Source organism: Talpa europaea (assembly GCF_964194135.1).
Source record: "Talpa europaea genome assembly, chromosome: 16".
In the NCBI taxonomy this organism is placed as follows: domain Eukaryota; kingdom Metazoa; phylum Chordata; class Mammalia; order Eulipotyphla; family Talpidae; genus Talpa; species Talpa europaea.
Window position 1 is genome coordinate 45,817,299 of NC_140084.1, and position 23,886 is coordinate 45,841,184.

Consider the following 23,886-nt stretch of genomic DNA (forward strand, 5'->3'; position numbering starts at 1 on the left):
GCTGCAGGCGACGCGAGTCTCCAGGACCGCCCGCGGCTCGGAGCCCGCCTGAGGAGGCTCGCGGACATGGCGGCCCCCTACCCCGGCTGCGGCGGCGCAGGCCAGGTCAAATGCGGGGGAGGCCGTGGCGGCAGCGTCGCGTGGGACTTTCTGCCCGGGCTCGCGGTCAAGGCCCCGCCGGGACCCTGGTGAGCAGAGCCCGCCCCGCGGCCGCGGCCCCGCCCCGGGGAGGGGTCTGGGCGAACGGGCTCCCCTCGTGCACCGCCCCCCGGGGCTGGAATTTCCTACCCGGAGTTGCTCGAGCGTGTTCTGCCACCCGCTCCCGCGCTCTGCCCCAGCCCCTTCCTCAGAGTTCATGCCACCGTGCTTCATCTCTCCCCTCTTGCTCCTCCTTCCTCCCAGAATTTACACCCAAGGTTCTGTCCCCACCGCCGAGATGTAGAATTCACACTCGGGTCCTGCCCACACCGCCTGCGAGTTGAATCCACTTCCAAGGTCCCGTCCCGTTCCCAAGGCCCCAGGAGGTGGGGCTCGTGCCCAGGACCCCGCCCGGGGCTCTCAGGGCCCGCTGACGCCCCCTCCGCGCCGCCCGCCCAGCCTGCAGGCGCAGCGCAAGGAGAAATCCCGGAACGCGGCGCGCTCGCGGCGCGGCAAGGAGAACCTGGAGTTCTTCGAGCTGGCGAAGCTGCTCCCCCTGCCCGGAGCCATCTCGAGCCAGCTGGACAAGGCGTCCATCGTGCGCCTCAGCGTCACCTACCTCCGCCTGCGCCGCTTCGCGGCGCTCGGGGCGCCCCCCTGGGGGCTGCGGACCTCGGGACCCCCAGCCGGACTCGGTGAGTGCGCATGCGCGGGGGGGGCGGTGCCCTCGCGCTGGGGGCAGAGCCCGCCCGCGCCCACTTTCTTGACCCAGAGCGAGCACGGGGTGCGTAGTGAGCCAGGCGTCTTGTGTCCCCACCAGGCGGCTGCTACTCTCCGGGCCTCCGTTTATTTATCTGTAAAATGGGTGCGCGAGGGCCTCCCCGGTGGCGCAGCGGGTTGAGTGCAGCGCTGTGAAGCTCTCCGCAGCCTCTGCACGCGGGTTCGATTCCCGGCCGGCCAGGGAGAAACCCACATGGCGCATAGACCGCTCCTGCCTCACCCGCTGCTCCCCTCAGCAGTGTCTTCGGTCAGTCTGCCTGTTCTGCTCCCCGCTCTCTCTGGTGAATTCTCTCACCCTCCCGCGCCTCAGACCTGTACGCCAGTTCTTGTATAAGTAAATAAATCGTTAAAAAAATATTAAAATGGGTGCACGAGGTAGCGCACCACCAGCTCGTGAATTCTGGCCTAATGAAGAACCTGGCAACTTGGGGAGGTCAGACCACTGGTAAATACTGTTGTTTATATTAGAGGAAATGAATCGTTATTATCACACATAAGCCCTGCAGTTCCCTGAGCGTCCTGCCTGGGCCTCCTGTCCACTAATGGACAAGGGAAACACACAGAAAAGGGTACAAAGTAGGGGACAGGGACAAAGAGAGGCACAGGGCCCTTGACTCAGTCCCCCACAGTCAGGAGCAGAGGGCTCTAGACATTCAAGCTGGGGGTGGACCCCCTTCCCTAATCCTGCAGAGAAGGACTTTGGGGCATGGATTCTGTGACCTGGAGGGTCCCCAGCACTTGGCTCCTACAGGGCTAAGGGCTCAGAATGGGCGTCTAGCCCCAGCGCTGTCCCTCCCCAGCTGTGTGCCGCAAGACCAACCCCTCCTCCCCCCCCCTCAGTTTCCTTCTCTGTCAAGTGGACTTGCTAAGAGAGCTGAGCTCCGGGGCTGATGGGGCATTGGACGTTGTGACCCTGGGTACGTCGCCTCCCCTCTCTGCCTCATTTGCGAAATGGGAATCATGATTAAACCCCACAACCTCCAGAGCTGAGAGGATCAACCTGGTCATGTGTGTAATGAGCGCAGGGAGTCTGGCGGGGAGTAAGAATCAACAGGCAGCCATTGCTGCATGCTGGGGGCGGTTTACTGAGCTGCCACTGTCCGCTGTTCTGACCCCTGGGGATCCCTCGGGAAATAAGCTAGAGCCCCTGCTCTGGACAGGCTAACGTCCTGTGGTCAAGGCGCCGCGGAGAAGGACAGTCTAGAATATTCACAAATACAGAACACGTGAAACAGATACCCAAGTAGCTACTTTGATTATCATTCAGACTTTATTACCGATAGATCCATGGAAGTGTTGTGCGATTGTTATCACTTCTGCTTTATGTGTTACCGCCTTCCTCTTATGACCAGGAGACAGCGGATGGCATTAATCTGAGGTCACAGGGCAGACAGGGCACCCTAGGCTACCCAACCCTCAAGAAGGGAAGTCCTTAGGGTGGGGCTGGAGGGGCTCCAATTCCCCTCCTGCCCTGGTCCCAGGGGAGGAGGGGGGGGAGAGAAAATAGCATTGATTAAACTCGCAATAAATCACCATTTAAATTTAAATAATCCTGCTTCCCAGGCGGTAATTAGGCGAATTGACTGGCGCGGAGAGAATGCGGCATTAGTGCCGCTGATTACTGTCATTACCTCGAACAACATGTGTGCCGGCAGGGGATAAACATCTTGTCTATTGTCCCCGAACCCAGGGGAGAAAATAGGGGGGTGCTGAGAGAGACCCGCCAGTGTCCAATCCCCCACCCCCACCCCACTCCCACCTCCACTGCCTTAATGGTGATTTGGGGGGGAGCTCTACTCTCTGCCTATGGGTGCAACCATGGGGAAGGGGGAGTACAATAGGGGGCAAAGCACACTTTGTGGGGTCCCTCCTGTATCCTCACAAGTGGGAAATTGGAGGCATCTCCAGCTGTTCAGGATCTCCTAGGAGAGGCTTTCATAGTGCAGATGGGGAAACTGAGGTAGGGTCTTTGCGGCAGCAGAGAGCAAAGCATTGCCTTCCAGTCTGAAGGGCAGGGACCCAGGTCCTCCTGGGTAACAGTACTCACATGTTGTGCGTCTGATACTGTGGACAAACTAACTGGCTCAATCCTCTCAAACCTTTGGCGCAGGCAATGTTCCCACTCCCATTTTAGAGGAATGGAAAACTGAGACCCAGAGCTGTAGCTGTGGGCCAGGGTCACCCAGCCAGGCAGGGGCTCAGCTGAGGTTCAGACCCAGCAAGGCTGGTTCTAGATCCCACCTTCTCAACTGCCATACTTGATCCGTTAGTAGGTCTTCAGGGTGGGGTCCTGCCTGGCAGGTCTCTGCCTCTCTCTGGGCTTTAGTCTCCCACCTATAAGATGGGACCACAGTGGTCGAGGTCAAGCCTGGGGCTCTGAGTCTGGAAAAGACAGCCTTGATTTCATCTCAGCATCTGTCATTCATTCAGCAAGTGCCCACCGAGCACCTTCCCTGAGTAGGCCACTGGTGTAGGTGCGGGGGTCACAGCAGGGAACAGGACAAAGTCTGCCTGGCAGGTCCCCCTTCCCACCTTCCTGATCTCATCACTATACCTGTTGCTTCCTCAAGGACACGCACACCCACACACCCGCACACCCCACATTGCTGTTCTTCAGAGACACGTGTTCTCACCTCAGGGCCTTTGCATTTGCTGGCCCCACCACCAGGAACTTCCTTCAGAATATCAGTTCTTCCCTAAGCCTCCCCTGACTATGCTTATTAAAAATGACAACACACCCCAGCCCCAGCTCTCCCTGCCTGCCTTACCAGGCCTTCTGTCTTTCCACAGTGCTGATGGCATTCCAAGGTTAATGTCTGTTTTCTTGCATTTATTGTGTATGTCTTCTCCATAGCACTTTGTTCCCTGGGCATAGAATGGTGGCTGGACAAGGGAAAGATTCACTGACTATTTCTTGGGTGACCGTGGAAGGGAGGGAGCAAGCTACGAGGGAAGCTGGGAAAACAGTGCAAGTGCAAAGGGCCTTGGGCAGGTGGGAAACAGCTTCCCATCTGCTGCCCCAGCGAGACCAGGAGCTCTAGGAGAGGAGTATGTAAGGCGGGGAGTGGTCAGCAGGAGCAGGTCCTGCTGGGCCTCAGGGGCCAAGGTGAGGACTCCGGATGTTACCCTGAGCCAGTCAGGAGCCACAGAGGTAGCGGAATGAAGCAGAAAGCCCAGGGAGGTGAGTGTAGGGCAGGAGGTGGGCAGGAGGTGGGCAGCTAGACCAGGGTGGAGGCTGTAGAGTGAGAGGTGGTTAGAGTGGGGTGATGCAGTGAGGGGACAGCTGTGGGGTGTGCTAGAAATGAACATGGGCATTAGAGAAAGAGAGAGATCAAAGCCAAAGGTAAGCAACGACCCGGAAGCGTAGAGGTGCCCCAGGGTTGTCTGGAGAGATATAGTCTTGTGTCACTTCATCACGTGTGCCGCTGCCACGTGTCCCAACACGCTGCCCCATCCAGCCCTGGTGTGTGTATGTGGGGGGCTGTTCACTAGGCTTGGGTGTCACCTTTTTTTGCACAGCGATGAGGTGCCCTGACCACACATTTCTTTTTTTTTTTTTTAAGATTTATTTATTTATGCATGTAAGAACTGGGTGTAGGCCAGAGGGAGGTGAGAGGACTCACCAGAGACAGAGTGGGGAACAGAACAGGCAGGCTGACTGAAATACACTGCTGAGGGGAGCAGCGGGGGAGGCAGGAGAGGTCTGTTGGCTTATGTGGGTTTCTCCCTGGTGGGCAAGGGATCGAAGTCGTGCTGCTGTGGCTGACGGGAACTTGATAGCACTGTCTTTAACACCTGCACCACCAGGGAGGCCCCCTAAATACCCATGTCTCAGGATGTGGCCCTGCCGTTCATTGCGGTGCCACTGCAGGGCCGGTCCTGGGAATGAGTCCCTATGCCTGACTGTGACACATCTGCTCCATTTCACGTGCTCAAAGTCCTGCTCCATGGCTGGACCCATTTCACAGATGGAAAAGTACAAAGTTCCAGCAGAGGCACTGCACCCCAACCCTCATGTCTGTTCCCAGGGAGCAAGGCACTTTGATGGGGGGTGCAGTGTGGTGGGTTGTCTCTCCCAAAGACCAGACCCAGCCCTTCATCCTCATTACTGCTGTCAGCAAATCCCTTGGGACAACTAAGACTTGGAAGAAATCGGAGGTGGAGGGGGGACCCCTAGAACCTGGGAGAGGTCTGGGTTTTTCTCCTCTGCCCCTTGCCCCCTCCTCTCTGTCCCTGGCCCTGCACCCCCATGATTAGGACTGGATCAGTTTTTCTTCCCCTGTAGACAGGGTGTAAGAAACTCAGCAAATGATTGTTGAGTGACTGTGTGATGGTGGGGGTTTGGATGAGAGGAGGGGACAGACCTGGGAGTCTTCAAGAGCCACCTGCTGAATTGGGGGGAGGGCAAAGGAGTTGAGGCATTTCGAGGGAGAGGAGGGACATGAGGGGAGGAGTTAGGGAGTTGGAGCATTCAGGGAGGGAAAAGCTGGGGGCTGTAAGACATTCAGTCAGTGATGGGGACAGACCCCAGCAAGTCCGGTCCCTTGGGATGGAGGTGGGGGGAGCAGCAAGTGGCTGAGCCCTCCCCCTACACACACCCCTATCCCGATGGGCCCATTAACACTGTTAATTGCAGCGGTTCAGTCTGACCTGGGCTGATCCTGTGAGAGGGAAAATGAAGGAATTAGCAAAAATGACAGGGGAAAATTGCGACAATTAGCAGGCCGCATTGTTCCCGCCTGTCACCCGGCTGCGTCTCGGGGGAGGGGTCCCCATCAATTCCCCCCCCCCCCGCGTTATTGTTCCTTGAGCTCAGGCGGGGGTGGGAAAGAGTGTGAACAGCCGGGAGGATGGGGGGGGAGTTTGCTCACGGGGGAGGCGGGGCCTAGACGCGCGGGGGCGGGGCTCCGGGGTGGCGTCCGGATTGGGCGAGAAGGGGCGGGTTTCGCCACCGGGTGTTCGATGCTCGGGAAATAACAATAGTAATCACACTGTTAATGCCGGTCGGGCTGTGTGTTTCCCGGCACCTGAGGCGCGCCAGGCCCTTTCTGTTCAGCCAACTGAATGCCCGACCAGCCCAGAGCTCAGCGCTTTTAGCAAGTCCACTTGACAGAGAAGGAAACTGAGGCACAGAGAGGGGAAGGGGCTGGTCCCCGGCCACGCAGCCGGGGAGGGACAGCCCTGGGGACAGACGCGGGTCCTGAGCCCTCAGCCCTGCAGGAGCCAGGTGCTCCGGGACGCTCCAGGTCACAGAATCCATGCCCCAAAGCCCTTCTCTGCAGGATGGGGGGGAACCCCAGTAGCGAAAGGTCCACCCCCAGCTTGAATGTCTAGAGCCCTCTGCTCCCGCCCGTGGGGGCTGGACGGGGCTCCCACGTGTCTTTGCCCCTTTTTGATTTGCCGCTGCCTTTCCCCGTTGCTGTCTCCCTCCGTCCACGTTTCCACCACCTTAGTCTTACTTTGCCCCTATCCCTGTCTCGGTTTCTCTGTGTCTATATGAATATCTCTCTTAAAAAAATTTTTTTGAAGTAAAATTTACATAATGAAATTCATTTTATTTTTTAAAGATTTATTTTCATTTATTTATGCAAACAAGAACTGGGGTACAGGCCAGAGGTGTGGGGACTGAGAGGATTCCCCAGAGAGAGAGTGGGGAGCAGAACAGGCGGATGGACTGAAACACACTGCTGAGGGGAGCGTTCGGGAGACAGGAGAGGTCTGCTGCGCCGTGTGGGTAGCTCCCTGGCTGGGGACCCAACTCGTGCTGCAGTGGCTGCGGACAGCTTCATAGTGCTGAGACGCCCCCAGGGACACCCTGAAATTCATCTTAGAGTCTACAACTGGGCGACATTTGTTCCATTCCCAGTGTTGTACAATCATCCGTTCTATCTAGTTCCAGAACATTTTCATCACCCCCCCCCAAAAAAAAAGCCCATAACAAGGAGCAGTCACCCCATTCCTCCTCCCCAGGCCCTGGCAACTACCAATCTGCCTTTTGTCTCTATGGATTTGCCTGTTCGAGACGTTTCCTATAAATGGGCACATACTTCTTGTGGCTTCTTGTGTCTGCTGCTTAGCATAGTATCTGCAAGATTCATCCATGTGGTAGCTCGTGTTGGTGCTTCAAACTTGTCGCGTAGTCTCCTTGGTGACACCGTGGACAAACCACATTCTGTTCCTATTCCTCAGCTTAGGGGCATTGGGGTTTTGCATTACTTGCTTATTAGGGAAACTGCTGCTGTGAATGTTCACATATAATCATTTGTTCCAGCGTCTGTTCCTTGGGGCATGTGACTGGCGGTGGAGTTCCTGGATCATATAAGTCCGTGTTTAACTGGTGGGGGGGAATCTGAATCACCAAATCGTGTTGCACGGTCGCTGCACCATTGCCTATTCCCGCCAGCAACATGTGAAGATGCCAATTTCTCCACATCTTCGCCAACCCTTCCTTCCGCTTTTTTTTCCCCAATCCTAATGGGTGCAAAATAGTCTCTTTTGTGGTTTTGATTTGCATTTTGCTAATGACTAATGATGTTGTGCATCTTTTCATGTATTTATCGCCCATTTGTAGTTTTTCTTTGAAGAAATGTCTGCACAAATCCTTTGCCCCCTTTGAAATCGGGTTGTTTGTCCTTTGGTGGATGAGCTGTCACGTCTTTCTTCCTTCCTGTTTCTGTTCATCTGTTTGTCTCTCTGTGTCTTTGTCTTTCTGTCAACATCTGCTTCTCTCTGGCTCTGTCCATCTGTCTGTCTCTCCCCTTCAGTCCCCTGTCTGCCCCCTTCTCATCCCATCTAAGTGGAATCAGCCCTTACTCCATTCCTCACACCACATGTTGAGGTCCTCACAGCACTGGCCACACATGTCAGTTCTCCATGTTGTTTCTCTGCCCTGACCTGAGTGCTTCATGGGGACGGGACCAGACTGTACAGGTCACGTCTGTGTTCTTAGCACCTGTCAGCACAGTTGGTACTTAGGATGCATTTGTTCAATGAGTGAATGACTGAATCCCTCTTCTGTATCCCCTGGTTTCTCTGTCTCTGTGTGTCTCAGTCCCTCTGTCTGTCCCACCCAGCTGTTCTCTCCACACTTGTCCACACCCCATAAAGTGCAGGACCCACAATGCCCCAAGACAGCTATAAGCCTGGGAGGAACATAGGACAAATCTATCTCCCCGGAGGGCTGCCCATAGGGCCAGGGGTCAGCCAGACCAGCAGGCCCTGGCCTTACCCCTCCCTCTGCCCCCAGCCCCTGGCCGCCGGGGCGCAGTGGCGCTGGTCTCCGAAGTCTTCGAACAGCACCTGGGAGGACACATCTTGCAGGTGAGGCCCTTTTCCTGCCTGCTGCTCCTTGCTGCCACCTGCTGCCCCCTCCAGAGAACAGCAGACGGGTTCCTCTCCAGCAACCAGCCCATGGGGAGCGTCAGGACCTGGAGGCCAACAGTTCTGACTCCCCCTCCTACCTGCTCCTTCTAAGGGCCACCAAAGCCCCCAACCCCACAATAATCCATCACTGCAAGTTTCAGAACCTCTTACTACTTGCAAGCTGGAGAGACCAATACCAAGCCCCTCTCCCCCTCCGTCTTTCTCCACTATAGTCCTTGGATGGCTTCGTGTTTGCCTTGAACCAGGAAGGGAAATTCCTCTACATCTCAGAGACGGTCTCCATCTACCTGGGTCTCTCACAGGTAAGGAGGCCACAGCAGGGTGTCTGGACTGACTCGGCTGCCATCTCCCCTGCTGGCCTACACATGCCCTTTCTCTCTCCTGGCCTCAACAGCCCAGTGAAGGGGTGATGAAAAGACTGGACCTCTGGTTCCCAAAGTGTGTTCCTTGGACCCCCACATGGCACCCTACATGGCTCATTCTCACAGGCAGAGGAGGGTAACTAAAGTAACAGGTCAATTTGAAAAAAACAAAATTAGCAGAAAGATCCGTTTGCCACTGATTGGTTGCCAGATGCATCTTTTTTTTTTTATAATTTTTTTAAGTTTTTTTTTTAAAGAGGCATGTATTTTTATTTATTTATGATTTATTTATTTGTTTGTTTGTTTGTTTTGTTTATACATGCACTGGGTAGTCAGAAGCGCGGGAGGGTGAGAGAATTCACCAGAGCCAGAGCGGGGAGCAGAGCAGGCAGAAGGACCGAAGTACACTGCTGAGGGGAGCAGCGGGCGGCAGGAGAGGTCTGCGCGCCATGTGGGACCCTCCTCCAGTGGCCGGGGAGCAGCCGGGGATCGAAACGGAGCCGCAGAGGTCGCAGGCAGCTTCACAACCCAGCGCTCAACCGCTGCGCCACCGGGGAGGCCCTGCCAGATGCATCTTATTTACCAAATGTATTTATTCTCAGCAATTTTAAAGATTTGCAGCGACATGTTTTGGGAGATCTTTGGATTTTGCCAGCTTTGGGAGATTTTCTGTGCATTCTAGGGGACTGGCTGGCATTTTTGTCTTTATTTCAGCCTGCTGGGCCCCAGTTCCTGAAGCTGGACACCCATAGGTAAAAGGAAGGCAGGGTGAAGTCACAATAACCCCAGTACCTGGTGACTACTTGTGGCATCTGAGGCTCTGCCAATCTATTCAATCCATATTGCTATCAACTTTGAGCATTTTCACAATGATTTTAGCAATGGCAAACTTGGAAAATATGGTGTGTTGGTATTTGGACTTTATGAACAGTTTTTGTTTTTTTGTTTTTTGTTTTTTGGGTTTTTTTTTTTTTTGCTGCTCCATGTGGATCACCTCCCTGGCCAGCCAGGGATCAAACTTGTGCCGCGGTGGCTGGCAGTAGCTTGATAGCGCTGTCTTTAACCCCTGCGATACCAGGGAGGCCTCATTTTGTGAGCAGCTTTTGAGGGAGATTCTCTGCAGGGAAAAAGCTTGAAATAAGGAGAATAGGGACAAGAGGAAGCGAGGGAGGAAGGATGCTGGAAAAACTTGCAGCTGGTGTGCGTGAGGCCTTGGAGAGGGAGGGGCTTCATGGGGATGAGGGACTAAGGGAAGCCTGTGATCCCAAGTAAAGTGGGAGCCATGGGAGGTTGATGAGAGGAGGAGGGACATGGTCAGAGAGGCTTATGGAAGGCATGAGTGGGGACTGAAAGCAAGAAGACAGAGCATGCTAGGGCAGGACACAGTGGGGAGGAAATGGGGGACCTGGACCAGGGGAAGCTTGGAGAGAGGGACTCGAGCAAGAGAGTTGAATTGAAGAGGAGAATTGAATGTAAAAGTCTGATTAAACGGTAACTCTTTAAAGACTTTGAAAACCACTCCACGCCTTGTGTCCTGAGTCCTATTCCTTCTGGGACAGACTGTGATTCGTTTTGGGGCACAGTTTGCTGCATGGGGTGGGCGTGAGTAAGGAGCAGCTGGATAAACGCAGGCTAAGACCCTGCACAGCTCCTTATGGAACAGGCAAGGGGAGGAAATCCTCAAAAATCGTTGGGTTTGTACGGGGGAGGGCAGCAATGGGAAGAGTCTAAGTCTGTACCCTCCTTTATTATTTTTTTAAAGATTTATTTATTCACGCATACAAGAGCTGGGGTACCAGCCAGAGATGCAGGGGAGTGAGAGGATCCACTAGAGACAGAGCGGGGAACAGAACAGGCAGACTGACTGAAATACACTGCTGAGGGGAGCAGCAGGCGAGACAGGAGAGGTCTGCTGCACCATGGTTGTTGTTCCCTGGCTGGCCAGGGGGTCGAACCCGTGCTGCAGAGGCTGCGGACTGCTTCACAGTGCGGTGCTTAACCCCTTGCGCCACCAGGGAGGCCCTGTACCTGCCTTTAAAAAGGTTAAAAAACTCTTTTTTTCCTAACAAGAGCACAAGACTGGCACGAACCCCATCTGAAACGAGGGGAGTGAGCCCGAGGCCGAGCGGGAGGGCGGGCGGGGGACTGCGCGCGCACCTCACCCGCCCCCTGCATTCCCCTCCGCGGCCGGCAGGTGGAGCTGACGGGCAGCAGCGTCTTCGACTACATCCATCCCGGGGACCACTCCGAGGTGCTGGAGCAACTGGGGTTGCGCGCCCCCATGCCCGGTCCCCCCACCCCGCCCTCCGTACCCTCCTCTTCCTCTTCTTCCTCCTCCTCGCTGGCGGATACCCCTGAGATCGGTAATTCCGAGGGCCCCCGAAGAGTGAGACCTGAGTTAGCTCCGGGGACCCTCATCTTAGTAGTGTGCAAAGCTCGGTTTTTTTTAAATGAACCCGAGTCTAAACTGAGGCCGCGAGACTGGGCTCCCCAAGATTTCCTAAGCGCCCTAAGATTGCCTGTCCCCCAAGATTTGAGCTTTAGAAAGACCCCTCTGACTGCTGAGCAGAGATGTCTGGGTGTGACAGATGCAAACGGGCTTCCTGGGCATTTGCTTGTGCTGCGCCTTTAAGTATACAGTTTCCGAATCCTAAGCACAGCCCCGCACAGCACAGACTACGACCTATCTCCATTTTCCAGAGGAAGATAATGAGGCACAGCCCAGAGAAGTTAAGTTAATGGCCCTGGCCACACAGCTGTAAGCAGTTGCCTTGGAGTCCAGGCTTGCCTGGCAGCAGGATCTGTGCCTCTAACCTTCTTTCCAATGGAAAATTCCAGTCCATGTTGGAGAGGGAGGGTGCTGGAGGGCATCCTCAACGTGCCTTTTCTCTCCGAGATGTCTGGGGACTCGGAGGTTAGCTTTCCTATAAATAGGATTTGCTTATATGGGGCTTGCTAAACACCAGACGCATCTGTCAGGAGTGTGACGTGCTGGCACCTCAGTCAGGGCACTGGGTCCCCTGAGTGTGAGTGTGAGGTTTAGAGAATAATGGTATCATGAATGTTACTTGTATACCCTGAGCCCTGTGCTGGGCAGGGCTGGGGACACAGTAGTGACAATAGTTCCACCTTCCCAGCCTTTAGTGCAGTGGGGTGAAAGTCCCGGGGCACAGTGACCACCAGAGTGGGCAGGGCTGGGATGGAGGCACTTGATCCAGCCTAGGGGTCAGGGAAGGAGGGCTTCCTGGAAGAGGAGGCATCTGCCCAGAGACCTGCAGAATGGAGCTAGTGGTGCTGTCAGCGGGAGGCAATCCATGCCCAAGTTTTAGGCCATAATCAGGAGCTGGGCTCGCTCCGAGGGCGTAGGGAGCCACAGCAGGTGCCGAGCCTGCAGTCAGATCTGCGCTTCAGTAAGACCCAGCTGGCCACTGCCTGGAGGAGAGGTTAGTGTAGACCTCAGTGAACATTAGAATTGTTGGGTGTGACCGAGTAGCCCATTCTGGGCCCATTCTGGCTGGATATGCAGGGGGCAGGGGTGGCCTGTGTGTTTCCCCGACAGGACCCCTGAACCTTCCTTCACTCTCCACCCCAGAGGCTAGCCCCACAGAGGCGCCCCCCTCCTCCCGCGGCCAGGAGCGCTCCTTCTTCGTCCGCATGAAGTCCACCCTCACCAAGAGGGGGCTGCACGTCAAAGCCTCAGGGTACAAGGTGGGTGGGTGCGAGCTCTCTGGCCCCAGTGTCCAACTCCCTGTTCCCTGGCTACTGCAGGGGGGAGTGCCTGCATTGCTGTAGGGGTGTCCCCTGCTGAGGGTGACTGAGGGAGCCCTGCCTGGGAACTGGGGTCCACACTGCACCCCACCTGTGGGTGGTAGCTGGAGCCAGGATCAATCAGAAGGAGGGGGTTAGGGTCCTCCCACCCTATTGGGGCCCTTGCCCCACCTCCAGCCACACCCACCACCTGCAGGTCATCCACGTGACTGGTCGCCTGCGGGCCCGTGCGCTGGGCCTGGTGGCCCTCGGCCACACGCTGCCTCCGGCCCCACTGGCTGAGCTGCCCCTCCACGGCCACATGATCGTCTTTCGTCTCAGCCTGAGTCTCACCATCCTTGCTTGTGAGAGCAGGTACCGGGGTTGGGGGCCGAGGCGGGCAGGCGGTGGAGGGGTAAGGGTGACTAGAAGGAGGAGCAAGGACCAGAGGCCAGCATCGGGGCGGGCCTGCTGGGCCAGGGCCTGGAGACCCCGAGGAGCTCTGCTAGATTTGGAAACCTCAGCCCTCTATTCGGGGCTCCCTCCTGCAGAGCTCTGCCCTCCTGGGTCCCATTTCTTTCTAGATCTCTCTGGTCCTCATCTCTCATCCATGCCTTCTGCACCATGCAGTGGGGGCAAATTAGCTATTGAAAAGCTCCCTCTGAGGGCCTCCAGAGCTGGCCGGCGCAGGATGGGGAGTGCCATCTGCCCGACGCCCAAAGCCACCCATTTTACAGATGGGAAAATGGAGGCCCAGAACATTCCAGGGCTTGAACGCTAGGAGATTCTGAAGCCAACCCTGCCTCTTCTCCCCTACTCCGTGGCCTTGGACCCCTTCTCTTTCTCCCTCTATTGCCCCATGTCCTCAGAGTAAGCGACCACATGGACCTGGGGCCCTCGGAGCTGGTGGGCCGCAGCTGCTACCAGTTTGTCCACGGACAGGATGCAGCCAGGATTCGCCAAAGCCACCTGGACCGTGAGAGCCCCAGACCTGAGTACCCCCAGGGCCTGCTCCCCAAAGTCCTTCCTCAGGGCTGACCATGGTCCCTCCTGCTGCTGCTAACCCCCAGGGCTCCACTCCGCACAGGAAAAGCAGCAAGGACACCTGAGCAATGACTCAGATGTGGGAGGGGGGTGCTGGGCCTATGTGACCCACCTTAAGAGCCCAGGGCCCTCAGTGCCAGGTGACTTCTCGGCCCTTCTGATTCTGGCTCTGTCTCCCTGTCTGTGCCTTTGCCCTTCCCTGTCCTCCGCCCGCCCCCTGCTCATCCTCTGTCACCGCATCTCTCTGTCCCCATCCACCTCTATCCCTGTCCTGTCTCTCTGATGGTCTCGACCCATCCCCACCTCCTCTGGGTGCCTGGGCTGGGCCCAGTGCTGGACAAGGGTCAGGTGGTGACCGGTTACTACCGCTGGCTGCAGCGCGCTGGAGGCTTTGTGTGGCTTCAGTCCGTGGCCACCGTGGCTGTGAGCGGGAAGAGCCCTGGGGAGCGTCACGTGCTCTGGGTCAGCTATGTGCTCAGGTGAGGGCTGTACCCACCCTTCCCCTGGGGGGGAGGAGCTTGGTACCCCTTCCAGGAGATTCAGAATTTTTTTTTAAGATTTAATTTATGCATTCAAGAGCTGGGATACAGGCCAGAGATGTGGGGGGTGAGAGGATTCACCAGAGACAGAGTGGGGAACAGAACAGGAGGATTGACTGAGGTACACTGCTGAGGGGAAAGCGGGCCAGTCAGGAGAGGTCTGCTGCGTCATGTGGGTAGCTCCCTGGCCAGGGATCGAACTCCTGCTGTAGTGGCTGCGAATAGATTCATGGGTTGCATCTTAACCCCTTGTGCTACCAGGGAGACCCAGATTCAGGATTCTTATCAGTCTTGGGGCAGGAGCTTTTCGGGGAAGGTTCTAGAAGTGAAAACAGAACCCCACTGGGGGGCAAGACCTTGGTGGCAGGAGCTGCCTCAGCAGTGGAGCGATTCTGGTTTCCCACCCTGCTGCTCCACTGTACACCCCCATTGTTACACTCGGCCCCACTGAGGCTGGTTCTGACTGTGGTTCCTCAGAGCCCTCCAACTCATGAGCCTGCCCTGTGGTCAGGGCAGGGTGGGTCTGTGCAGGTGCCAAATTCCTTTTTATATTTGGTGCCTGGATCATGGAATGGACCAATCAGGTGCAAGCTATGAGCTGATTGGTGCTAAATGGCCCAATCAGCCATAACATTGAAAATGGTCCAATCAGGTTTGAAGGTGGGGGACCCTGAAAGAGGGTAAAAGGCAGGGCAAGCTCGTGCTGGGGGACGCTGTTCCTGACTTGTAAAGAAAGAGGGGTGGGTGGAGTGCTGTTCCTGGTCTCGAAAGAAGCATCCAGCAACCAAGTGGTTTTGGGAAAGGCTAGGGAAGCAGCTGGGGTCGTCTCCATTTGGAGGCTACAGAACACCCAGACTCGAGGAAGCTGTCCTTTTCGTAGGCCCTAGTTGTAATAGCGGAAATAGGCAAATATTAGAGCAGGATCAAAAGTGCCTGTTAGTAGGGTTAGGGCAGGGGATCCCAAAACTGAGAAGTTTTGGTAAGATCCTGGAAGTTCAAAGGGCCAATGAAGATCCTTCAGAGCTCTCCCGCCTGTAACTATGCAGGCGTTTCTTTTCACAAATCCTCTCCCTTTGCAAACAGGAGCTGCAGCTCTCCTGCCCACCTGTGACTGTGCAGGTGCCTCTCTCTTTCTCCTTTTCCTAATAAACCTGTCCTTTTAAAATGTAAAAAAAAAAAAATCCTTCTGAATATTTAGAACTATGCAGGCAGGTAGCACTCCGTCTGGCCACCTGTGACTATGCAGGTGCTTCTTCTCACCAACTCTCTCCCTCCGCGGGACAGCAGCCATTGCCTGCCCGTGACCCACACCTGCCGGGGCTTCTCTTCACTGACCTCCTTAAGCAGAGGCCGCTCTCCTCAAGGCCGCCCGCCTGCAACCACATGGGCCTCTCTTAGCAAACCTGTCCTTTTCGGGGCAGCTCTTCCTGCCGGCTTGTGTCTATGCAAGTGTCCTTTATTCTTCTGTCCCTTTCCCTAATAAACCTGCCCTTTAAATATAAAAAAAAAAAAAAAACTATGCAGGCTTATAGCAGATATCTAGGTGTGAATTCTGATGCTCCAGAAAATGCTACAATGGTTAATGTGGCGTTCATTCCACCGAATACTCAGATACAAGAACGAAATTGACTAAATTGATGGTGCTATGGAAACAATTCCTTCGCAGCTGGCCGACAGAGCCTTTAGGGTATATAACAGAAGAGAGGAAAGAAGACCTAGGCCTGGGCTGGTCTTTGGAGAAAGGGGAGATGGGACTGGGCTGAGAAGAAAGAGGGACGGGACAGAAAGAGGACCGCTAAGGAATGAGCAGTGTGCTTTCTGCAGAGACGAAGGCCGTGGAAAAGCAGGAGTCCTAGGTTAGGAACAAGAAGAGGGGAGAAGGTCTGAAGGTGAAAAGGAAGGAAAAGCGGCTCCTGAAAGCACAGAGTGGGGATCCGTGTAAACATCGAGAGACCGAAAATAGGCAAAGGAGAAATGAAGGACCTACGAGGGAAGAGAAAAGGCAAATGGTTGATCAGAAGGGTGGTTCCTTTGAAGAATGGAGGGCCCCGGGGTTCCACTGCAAGAACCGTCATGGTAGCAGCCCGAGGGGGTGGTTTGGTAGACTTCTTAGTTGGTACTGAGCAACCGATTCAGTTTTAAGATTGATTTATGCATACAAGAGCTGGGGGACAGGCCAGAGGTGCCGGAAGCGAAAGGATCCACCAGAGTGAGAGTGGGGAACAAAACAGGCAGACTCACTGCGATACACTGCTGAGAGGAGCAGCAGGGAGACAGGAGAGGTCTGCTGCACCCTGTGGGTTGCTCCCTGGCTGGCCGGGGATCGAACTTGTGCGCAATGGTGTTGCAATGGCTGCGATAGCTAGCGCCACCAGGGAGCCCCTGATTCAGTTCTAAATTTGAAGTTAGCACGGCTCAGTAAGAAAGCTGAACCTGACACAGGGGAGGCGGGGAGGCCACGAAAAGCCCTCCTGTAGCCATGAAAGTGCCAGTTTGGTGGCAAAAACGTAGTATAGTTTCCTTCACACAGAAAAAAGGTCCAATTCCACTCCTTAGTCGTAATCTCCTTAGTAAATAGAAGGCACAGATTGTTTTCCACCCCCAGGAACAGAGGGTGCACTTACGGACACCCCAAAACATGCCTTCCTTTATCAAACGCTACTCAGGCTGCTCCACCAAGTGGTGAAGGGGGCCTCCTGAGATCTGTAGCAGGGGAAAGGAGTGGTTTGGGCCGATGGGACTCCGTAAAAACTGTAAAGAACTGAATTGTAAAACCTGAATTGGTGGAAGGGAGCAAGACTCCAAAGAAAACAGGTTTTGAGGGGAATTCAGCTGGGCTTACAACACGCCTACATTCGGGTAAATAAACCCCACACAAGTGAGTCTCATTTGTGAAAGATCTGAGGGCAATTAATGACAATGTAGAAGAAATAAGTTCAGCTGTGCCAGACCTTGACCCCATGTCGGCTGGCGTGTCTGGGGGATGGGTTGCTTCTCTATATTGGACTTGAAGGAGGCTTTTTTTCTGCTCAGAAACTGTTTGCTTCAGAGTGGCAGGACCTAGTTTCTAAATGAACGTCGCAACAGCGCTGGCCTTGCTTCTGCAAGGATTTCAGAATTCTCCAACTACTTGGGGGGAGATACTATCCAAGGGTCTTCAAAGCTCCAGCTGAAACAGGGCATCCCTTGCCATATGTGGGCAGCCTACCGACTGCCAGGCTGTCTGGAGCACATCAGCTTGGTTTTGAAGCACCTGGCAGAATGTAGCTGAAAGGCGTCACCACAGAAGCCCCCTCTGTGGGAGGGAAAAGTAGCGAGTCTGGGGTCTGAAATTGAGAAGGGCAAAGGAGCTTCAGCACTGAGAGGAAACAGGTGGCTTCTGCTCGAGGTTCCCAGCAGTCAGACACAGCTGCGTGGATTTTTGAAAGGCTGCGTTTTATAGAATTTTTGATTCTTGGAAGGCTGTGTTTCGTTGGATCCCCAACTTGGCACATACAGCTAAATCTCTTTTTGAAACCCTCAGAGGCCCAGACTCTGAACAAAGGTGATGGACTCCCGAATGCCAGCGGGCCTTTGAGGAAATCAAGATTAAGTTGGCTGAAGCACCAGCGCTGGGGCTGCCAGGCCTTTCAGCTTTATGAGTGACAAGGAGCTGGACTAGGGGTGCTGCTCCAATTACTGGGACCAGAAATGCCACCCACTGCATCTGTCCAACCCCTTAGACCACACTAAGGGGCGGCCTCCTGTCTGCGGCTGTGGCTGCGACTTGTGACCCCTGCACGAAGCAAAAAAGCTTCCTGTGGGTCAGCCCATTACTGTGGATGCACCACCCAAGTTTTGACATTTTGAACAGAAGGGTGGATTTGGCTGATCACTAGGCGCCCCACTACTCCCAATGTAAAGGGTTTGAAAATGTGTAGGGGAGCAGGGGGGACAGGGAGAGCAGAGCCCCGCGTTGGGGTAACCGGCTGTGTGACAACATTCAGGGTGTCAGGGCAGGTTCCGTGCGGCCAGGTTGAGGGTCTGGACTTCATTCTGGGGCACTAGGGAGTTGTGGCAGGCTTCACAGCTGGAGAGGGCTGCAGTCAGATCAGCTTTTTGGAAAGATGACTCTGGCTGCCATGAAATAGAAAGACTAAGAGACAAGACAGGGCTGGGTGACCAGGAGGAGGCTGGGGCGGGTCCCGGGTCAGGCTGGGTGGGGGAGGGGAGGCCATCTGGTTTTGCTGGGTGGGCCTGAATCTGGGCCCCTGGATGCTGGGGGCAGCAGTTTGGAAGATGCTACAGTCAGATGAGCTTGAGAGGTCCTGGAGACTCAGGCCCCAACTCAGAGACAGGGCCAAGCTAGGCTCGAAGCCATTTTGGAGTTCACGGATCCGGGGATACGCCCTCAGTGCCTCAGGGTGGGGATACTGGGTGAGCTTGCTTACAGAGGGGGAGGGAAGGCCTGCATCATGAGATTTTGAAGGCTACACTTCCCACTGGGGGGTAGGGGGGAATCCACCCTCACCACCCAAACAGACCTCTGGCTCCCAACCCCATCCGTCTCGCCCCCCAGCCAAGCCGAGGGCGGCCAAACACCTCTGGACGCCTTCCAGCTTCCAGCGAGTGTGACCTGCGAGGATGTGTCCAGCCCAGAGCCAGAGCCCACAGGTGAGCCCCGATCAGCCCTTCCCTGCAACCAGGGGAGGCTGAGGGCCCCTGGGCCGGTCTGCCCAGTCCTGAGGTCACCAGCCATGCGGGGCAACTTACGCACCAGTGGAAACATCAGTTCTGCAGTTGCATACACCAAGGTCCCGTGGGGCCGTGGCCAGTGGCTCCTGCACGGGAAACTTCTCGTCATCAAGGAAAGTGCTAATGGGCAGCTGGGTCTGAGCTGTGGCTTCTCAGTCCACTCTACTGACAATCAGGGCCAGGCCGGGCCTTGCATGGTGGGCCGTCACAGCCACTGGGGGGTGTTGAGCAGCATCCCCAACCTGTACCCACTAGAAGCCGGGCTCCCCGCTTGTGACAACCACGGAGTCTCCATGTCCCCAGGGAGAACCACCCCAGCTGGCGCCCGTGGGTCCTGCCCCTGAGCCCAGCCCCATCCCACAGACAGGGGCCTGAGGGCAGGCGGGTCTTTCTCTTCCAGAGCTAGAGCCTCCAGTGGAAGGGGAGCAGGCTGCGCCCCCAGACAAGGACGAGGCCCAGGGCAAATGCATCAAAACAGAACCCAGGCCAGGAGACACTAAGAACGCGGAGGACAGTGAGGACGAGGAGCCCGCGCGCCCCCCGCGGCCGGAGTTCACTTCTGTCATCCGGGCGGGTGCCCTGAAGCAGGACCTGGTGCGGCCATGGGGCCTGGCGCCTCCAGGGGACCCCCCACATTCCCTCCTCCACGCGGGCTTCCTGCCCCCCGTTGTGCGGGGCCTGTGCACCCCCGGCGCCATCCGGTACGGCCCCGCGGAGCTGGGGCTCATGTACCCCCACTTGCAGAGGCTGGGCCCGGGCCCCACGCTGCCTGAGGCTTTCTACCCCACCCTGGGTCTGCCATACCCGGGCCCCACCGGCAGCAGGGCGCAGCGAAAGGGGGACTTCCGCTGAGCAGGGACAGCGCCCCCAGAGCCGGGCCTGGAGGGCGGGTGGGGAGGCGGACAGGGCTCTCCGCCAGCTGGCGTCCGAGAATAAAGGGCCTGCTCCCCACTCTGGCTCAGTCTGTGGGCACCCTGGGCCTCCTCTCGCCTCCCCCCACTCCCCGGTTCTCTCCACCCCCTTCCACCTCCCTGCGCTCCGTCCCCGCCAGCCCAGCCTTCCCGCAGCAGGAACGACCACGCAGACCAGCGGGCGAGGGAAGGCCGAGGTTTAATGCCCCCGCGCCCCGGGCCGCCCGGCGCCCCGCCCTTCCCCGCGGCCCCGCTGCTCACTCGGGCGGAGGCCGCCCCGCCTCGTCCCGGCCGTCGGCGGCGGCCGTCCCGTCGTCCTCGGGCACCAGCTCCACGTCCAGCTCCAGCTGGCCCATGTAGAGGCCCACGGCGCAGGCCCACAGCAGCCCGGCGGCCAGCACGGCCCCCACGCCCGCGGCCGCGCCCCCCAGCGAGAGCTGCATGGGCCCCCGCAGCGCCGCCAGGCCCACCACGTAGGAGGCGCCGCCCCACACCACGCACAGGCCGCCCAGCAGGAAGAAGCCTGTGGGAGAGCATGGAGGCCGGTCAGCGGAGGGGCGCCGCGGCCCAGGCGGAGAAGGCCGGGGGCGGCAGCCAGATCCGCGGAGCCGGCGTTTCGGGGAACCCAGGGGGCGCTGGGGGGGGGGCGTGGGGCAAACTCAAGGGCAAGGAAGGGGTCAGGGTATTAGGCAGGGGCATTCTAGAGGACAGCACGGACCAAGAAGGTATGGGGGTGTCCAGGATTTGGACATGGAGTCTGGGGGTTCAGGATCAGAGGGGGTAGCTGGGTGGAAGCACAGACAGGGCTGGAGGGAAAGAGGCTGGGCCCGGGACTCTCAGCCACGACCTGGGCCACCAGTGAGGGTGAAGCATCTGCCGGTGGGGGCCGGTGGTGGACGGGCAGGAGGGAGTCCACCCTGACCTGGGAGGGCGGGGGCTCTACATCCCCCGTGACCCGGAAGGGGCGAGAATGGGGGTCTCCACTCACCATAGGCGGCTTCCCGACCCATGTCACTCTGCATGAAGGAGATGACCCCGATGCCAGAGGCCAGGAGCCCATTGCGGAACCAGGAGAGGAAGGCTGGAGGGAGAGGGAAATCATCAGCCCACACCCACCCCTTGGCCCAGACAAACTCAGGGGCTTCTCACCCTAACCCACCCCAAATCCAATCTCTTCCCTGGAGGCCCCTTCCTAATCCTCTCCGACCTACCCCAAACCCTCTCCATCTCTCCCCAAACTCTGCACTGTCAGACTCTAGACAGTGCGCAGGACTGGGGCAGAAGCTAGGACCCGAGTATAGAACCGAAGCCTGAGGCCGGAAAGACCCCAAGACCATGCTGGACAGCCCCTCCCATGTGCGTCCCCACAGGTCACCCCCTCGCTTCATTCAGCCCTCTGGGGCAACCCCCCACCCCTCAGTTCACCTGAAACACCGCCCTCCGCTACCCTGATGTCGTTCACCCCCTTGCCCCCAATCCCGTCCGGTACCCGGACGGCCCGTCCTCTCCCCTCGGGACCTCTACCTCCCAAGGCTCCCCCAAGCCCTGCAGCCTCCCCTCGCCCTCCAATCAGCCCAGAGCGTTTCTTCTATTGGCTGTTCCCGCCTCCAATCCGGAACTTGCCCCTCTTCGGAGCTCCGCACAGCCGCCGCCTCGTGCAGAGCGCACCCCTCTGCACTCAGACTCGCCCCTGCGACGCGGACCCCTCTTGTAAGCAACTCTCCTCTCCTCAGCACTCTTTGGAAGCCCCTCTCATCCTGCCAGGTTCAGTTCCATAAGGCCGCCGGTCCCAGCCCGATCCCTCCCGCACCCCCCTAACCCCGAATCCCCGCTGCATCCTAAGCCCTGCTCCGAGGCGGACCGCCTGCGCCCGGGCAGCCGGCGCTTCCCTGCGCTCCCTCGGAAGCCCTTCTCCCTCCTGGGCCCGCCCTGTTTGCAGCAGAAGCCCCACCCCGTGCCCCACTCGTCACGCGGACGGCCAGGCTGCCCCGAGCCCCCGGGGCTCCCCGGGCCGACCCCAGCCCCTGCCCACGAACCTGTCTCATGAGCCTTCCGGAGGAGCCAGGCGTCCGCGCGATCCAGCTCGGACACGGGGGGCGGCGAAGCCCCGGCGCGGGGGCCGTGGCCGGGGGCAAAGGACCCCCGAGCGCCCCCGCTCCGGGGCCGCGGAGGCGGCAGCAGGGGCCCCCGGAAGCGGAGTCGGGCCAGGCGGGCGGCCCGAGCCCACCACCAGCCGCCTCCCATGGTTCGCACTACGGCCGCCGCTCACCGCCCCGCCCCACGGGCCGCCAGTAGGCTAAACTGCTCGTCACTCAGAATTCGGGGCTACCCATTGGTCACGCGCAAGCCACTTAGACCCGGTGTGCACTGTCCATTGGTCGAGGTTGGCGGTGATTCCCTCCTCTGTCATCAGTGCCGGTACCGCGAGTCCCACTTTGCTTCTACCGCAGGACTACAAATACCAGTGGTCATTGCGGGGCGGAGGGCGGGGGGGGGAAGGGCGGGCGGACCCAAAGACCCGATGTCTGCTGGGACTTGTAGTTTTGGTAATGAGTAAGTCCAGCGGCCAGTAAACAAAATGCAACTTGAGGAGTTTAATATAGAACCTTTGCAAAATCTTGAAGATCCCAGAGGCGACAGTAAAACACCCTTAATCCCACCAATGAGCAATTACTGCTAATAATTTGTCATAATCTTGTCCTGTCTTTTTTTTCTATGCAGACGTAAAATGAGATGCTATTTGACAAAATGAAGTTTTCTATATTACAGTAAATCTTGACTCTTTTGCCCCAGCATTGAGTTGAATGGTTCAAACCGATGCATTTTGCGAATACAGCCCCCACCATTGTCTCCAGGGTGCCCCCGCTAGTGCAGTGATGCAAGAAAAAGCACTAAAAGTCATAAAGATCAGACAGGGGGGAAAGCAAAACTCTCACTATTTGCACATGATGTGGTTACTTATGTAGAAAACTATAAAGAATCGATAAAGCAACGACTAGGACTAATAAGTGAATTTAACAAGTTGAAGGATACAGAATCAATATATAAAATCAAATTTACATTGATACACAAGCAGCAAATAATTGTAAAGTGAGATTAAGAATAATTTCCTATAAATTACACCCCTGAAATGAAAAGTTATATGACTTTTGGACCTCAACTTAAAAATTCAAATAAAACGATTCCCTTACATTCAGTTTGGAAAACAAAAACACTTAGGAAAAAATTTAGCAAAAGGGCCTCCCCTGGTGGCGCAAAAGTGCGGCCTCTGCAGCAGAAGTTTGATCCCTGGAGATCCCTAACCCACATGGCCCAGCATACCTCTCCTGCTTCACCCCTGCTCCCCTCAGGTGGGAGCACAGTGAGTGAGGAGGAGGTGGGAGGAAAGGAAATCAGAGTGGATGGGAGTCGGGGTCAGGTGGTTGGGGTCACCTTGAAGTCTTGGGACCTTGTTGAAGGCTCCCTGTTTTATTTGCAGTGAGACATGCACCACTGAGAGATTTCAAGCTGGGGTATAGCATCTTCTGTCTGTGTCTTCAGACTACAGGGCTCTGTTTGGTTTAGCAGCCAGAGGAAGCTGTAAAGGAGCATCTGGTGATGTCTTGCCCTAGTTTACACCCTCCTGGGAGGAGGGGACAGTCCACAGATCTCCATTTCCCTTTGGAAACTTAGCTACCAGGCCTCCAGGGCCAGGGCTCTCCTGACCTCTGCTTCTCCCTACTGGGAAAGCTTGGATTCGTGGAGGGGGTTACAGTGGGGAGGGAGTTCAAATGGACTGTAATAGATAGCTTGGTGGCTGGCGATGAAAGTTAAGCATTAAGTGGGATTAAAAAGGAACTGAAAATATTTGAGAGACATTTTTCACATTCTTGGCTGACGAAATGATTTTGCCTGGATGAGAGAGGGGGGAGCAACTGAATGCCAGACTGGGTCAGGGCAGAGAAAACAAACCCTTCTGAAAGACAGATCAGAAGGCTGGCTGGCTGGCTGCACCTGGAGTTGTTACTAGATCAGTGACTGACGAATCATCTGGGAGCTTTAAAAAATTACTTTTGCCAAAGCGGAAAAACATTTCTGAAAAAAAAAATTTTTTTTTAAAGCAAAATCAAATTTTTTCTTTAAGAAGATTTTTAAATATTTATGCATACAAGAGCTGGAGTACAGGCCAGAGGTGCAGGGAGGGTGAGCGGATTCACCAGAGACAGAGTGGGGAGCAGAACAGGCGGATCCACTGGAACACACTGTTGA

General features: G+C 56.5%; 2 protein-coding genes across 2 annotated transcripts; one reads left to right on the plus strand and one right to left on the minus strand.

The window, feature by feature from the left end:
* Positions 1 to 66: 66 nt before the first annotated feature.
* NPAS1 (neuronal PAS domain protein 1) lies at positions 67 to 19,579 on the plus strand (the record flags this gene model as incomplete). The annotated part of the gene is made up of 11 exons (XM_084256960.1): positions 67 to 188; positions 598 to 833; positions 8,165 to 8,238; positions 8,514 to 8,603; positions 10,858 to 11,026; positions 12,256 to 12,371; positions 12,628 to 12,785; positions 13,280 to 13,386; positions 13,786 to 13,933; positions 18,552 to 18,646; positions 19,128 to 19,579. The coding sequence occupies 11 exons, from the start codon at positions 67 to 69 to the stop codon at positions 19,577 to 19,579; spliced, it is 1,767 nt and encodes a 588-aa protein (XP_084113086.1).
* A 280-nt stretch (positions 19,580 to 19,859) lies between these two features.
* On the minus strand, positions 19,860 to 22,058 carry TMEM160 (transmembrane protein 160). The gene is made up of 3 exons (XM_084257714.1): positions 21,675 to 22,058; positions 20,627 to 20,719; positions 19,860 to 20,161 (listed from the first exon to the last, which is right to left on the minus strand). The coding sequence occupies exons 1-3, from the start codon at positions 21,880 to 21,882 to the stop codon at positions 19,896 to 19,898; spliced, it is 567 nt and encodes a 188-aa protein (XP_084113840.1). The 5' UTR covers positions 21,883 to 22,058; the 3' UTR covers positions 19,860 to 19,895.
* Positions 22,059 to 23,886: the final 1,828 nt, after the last annotated feature.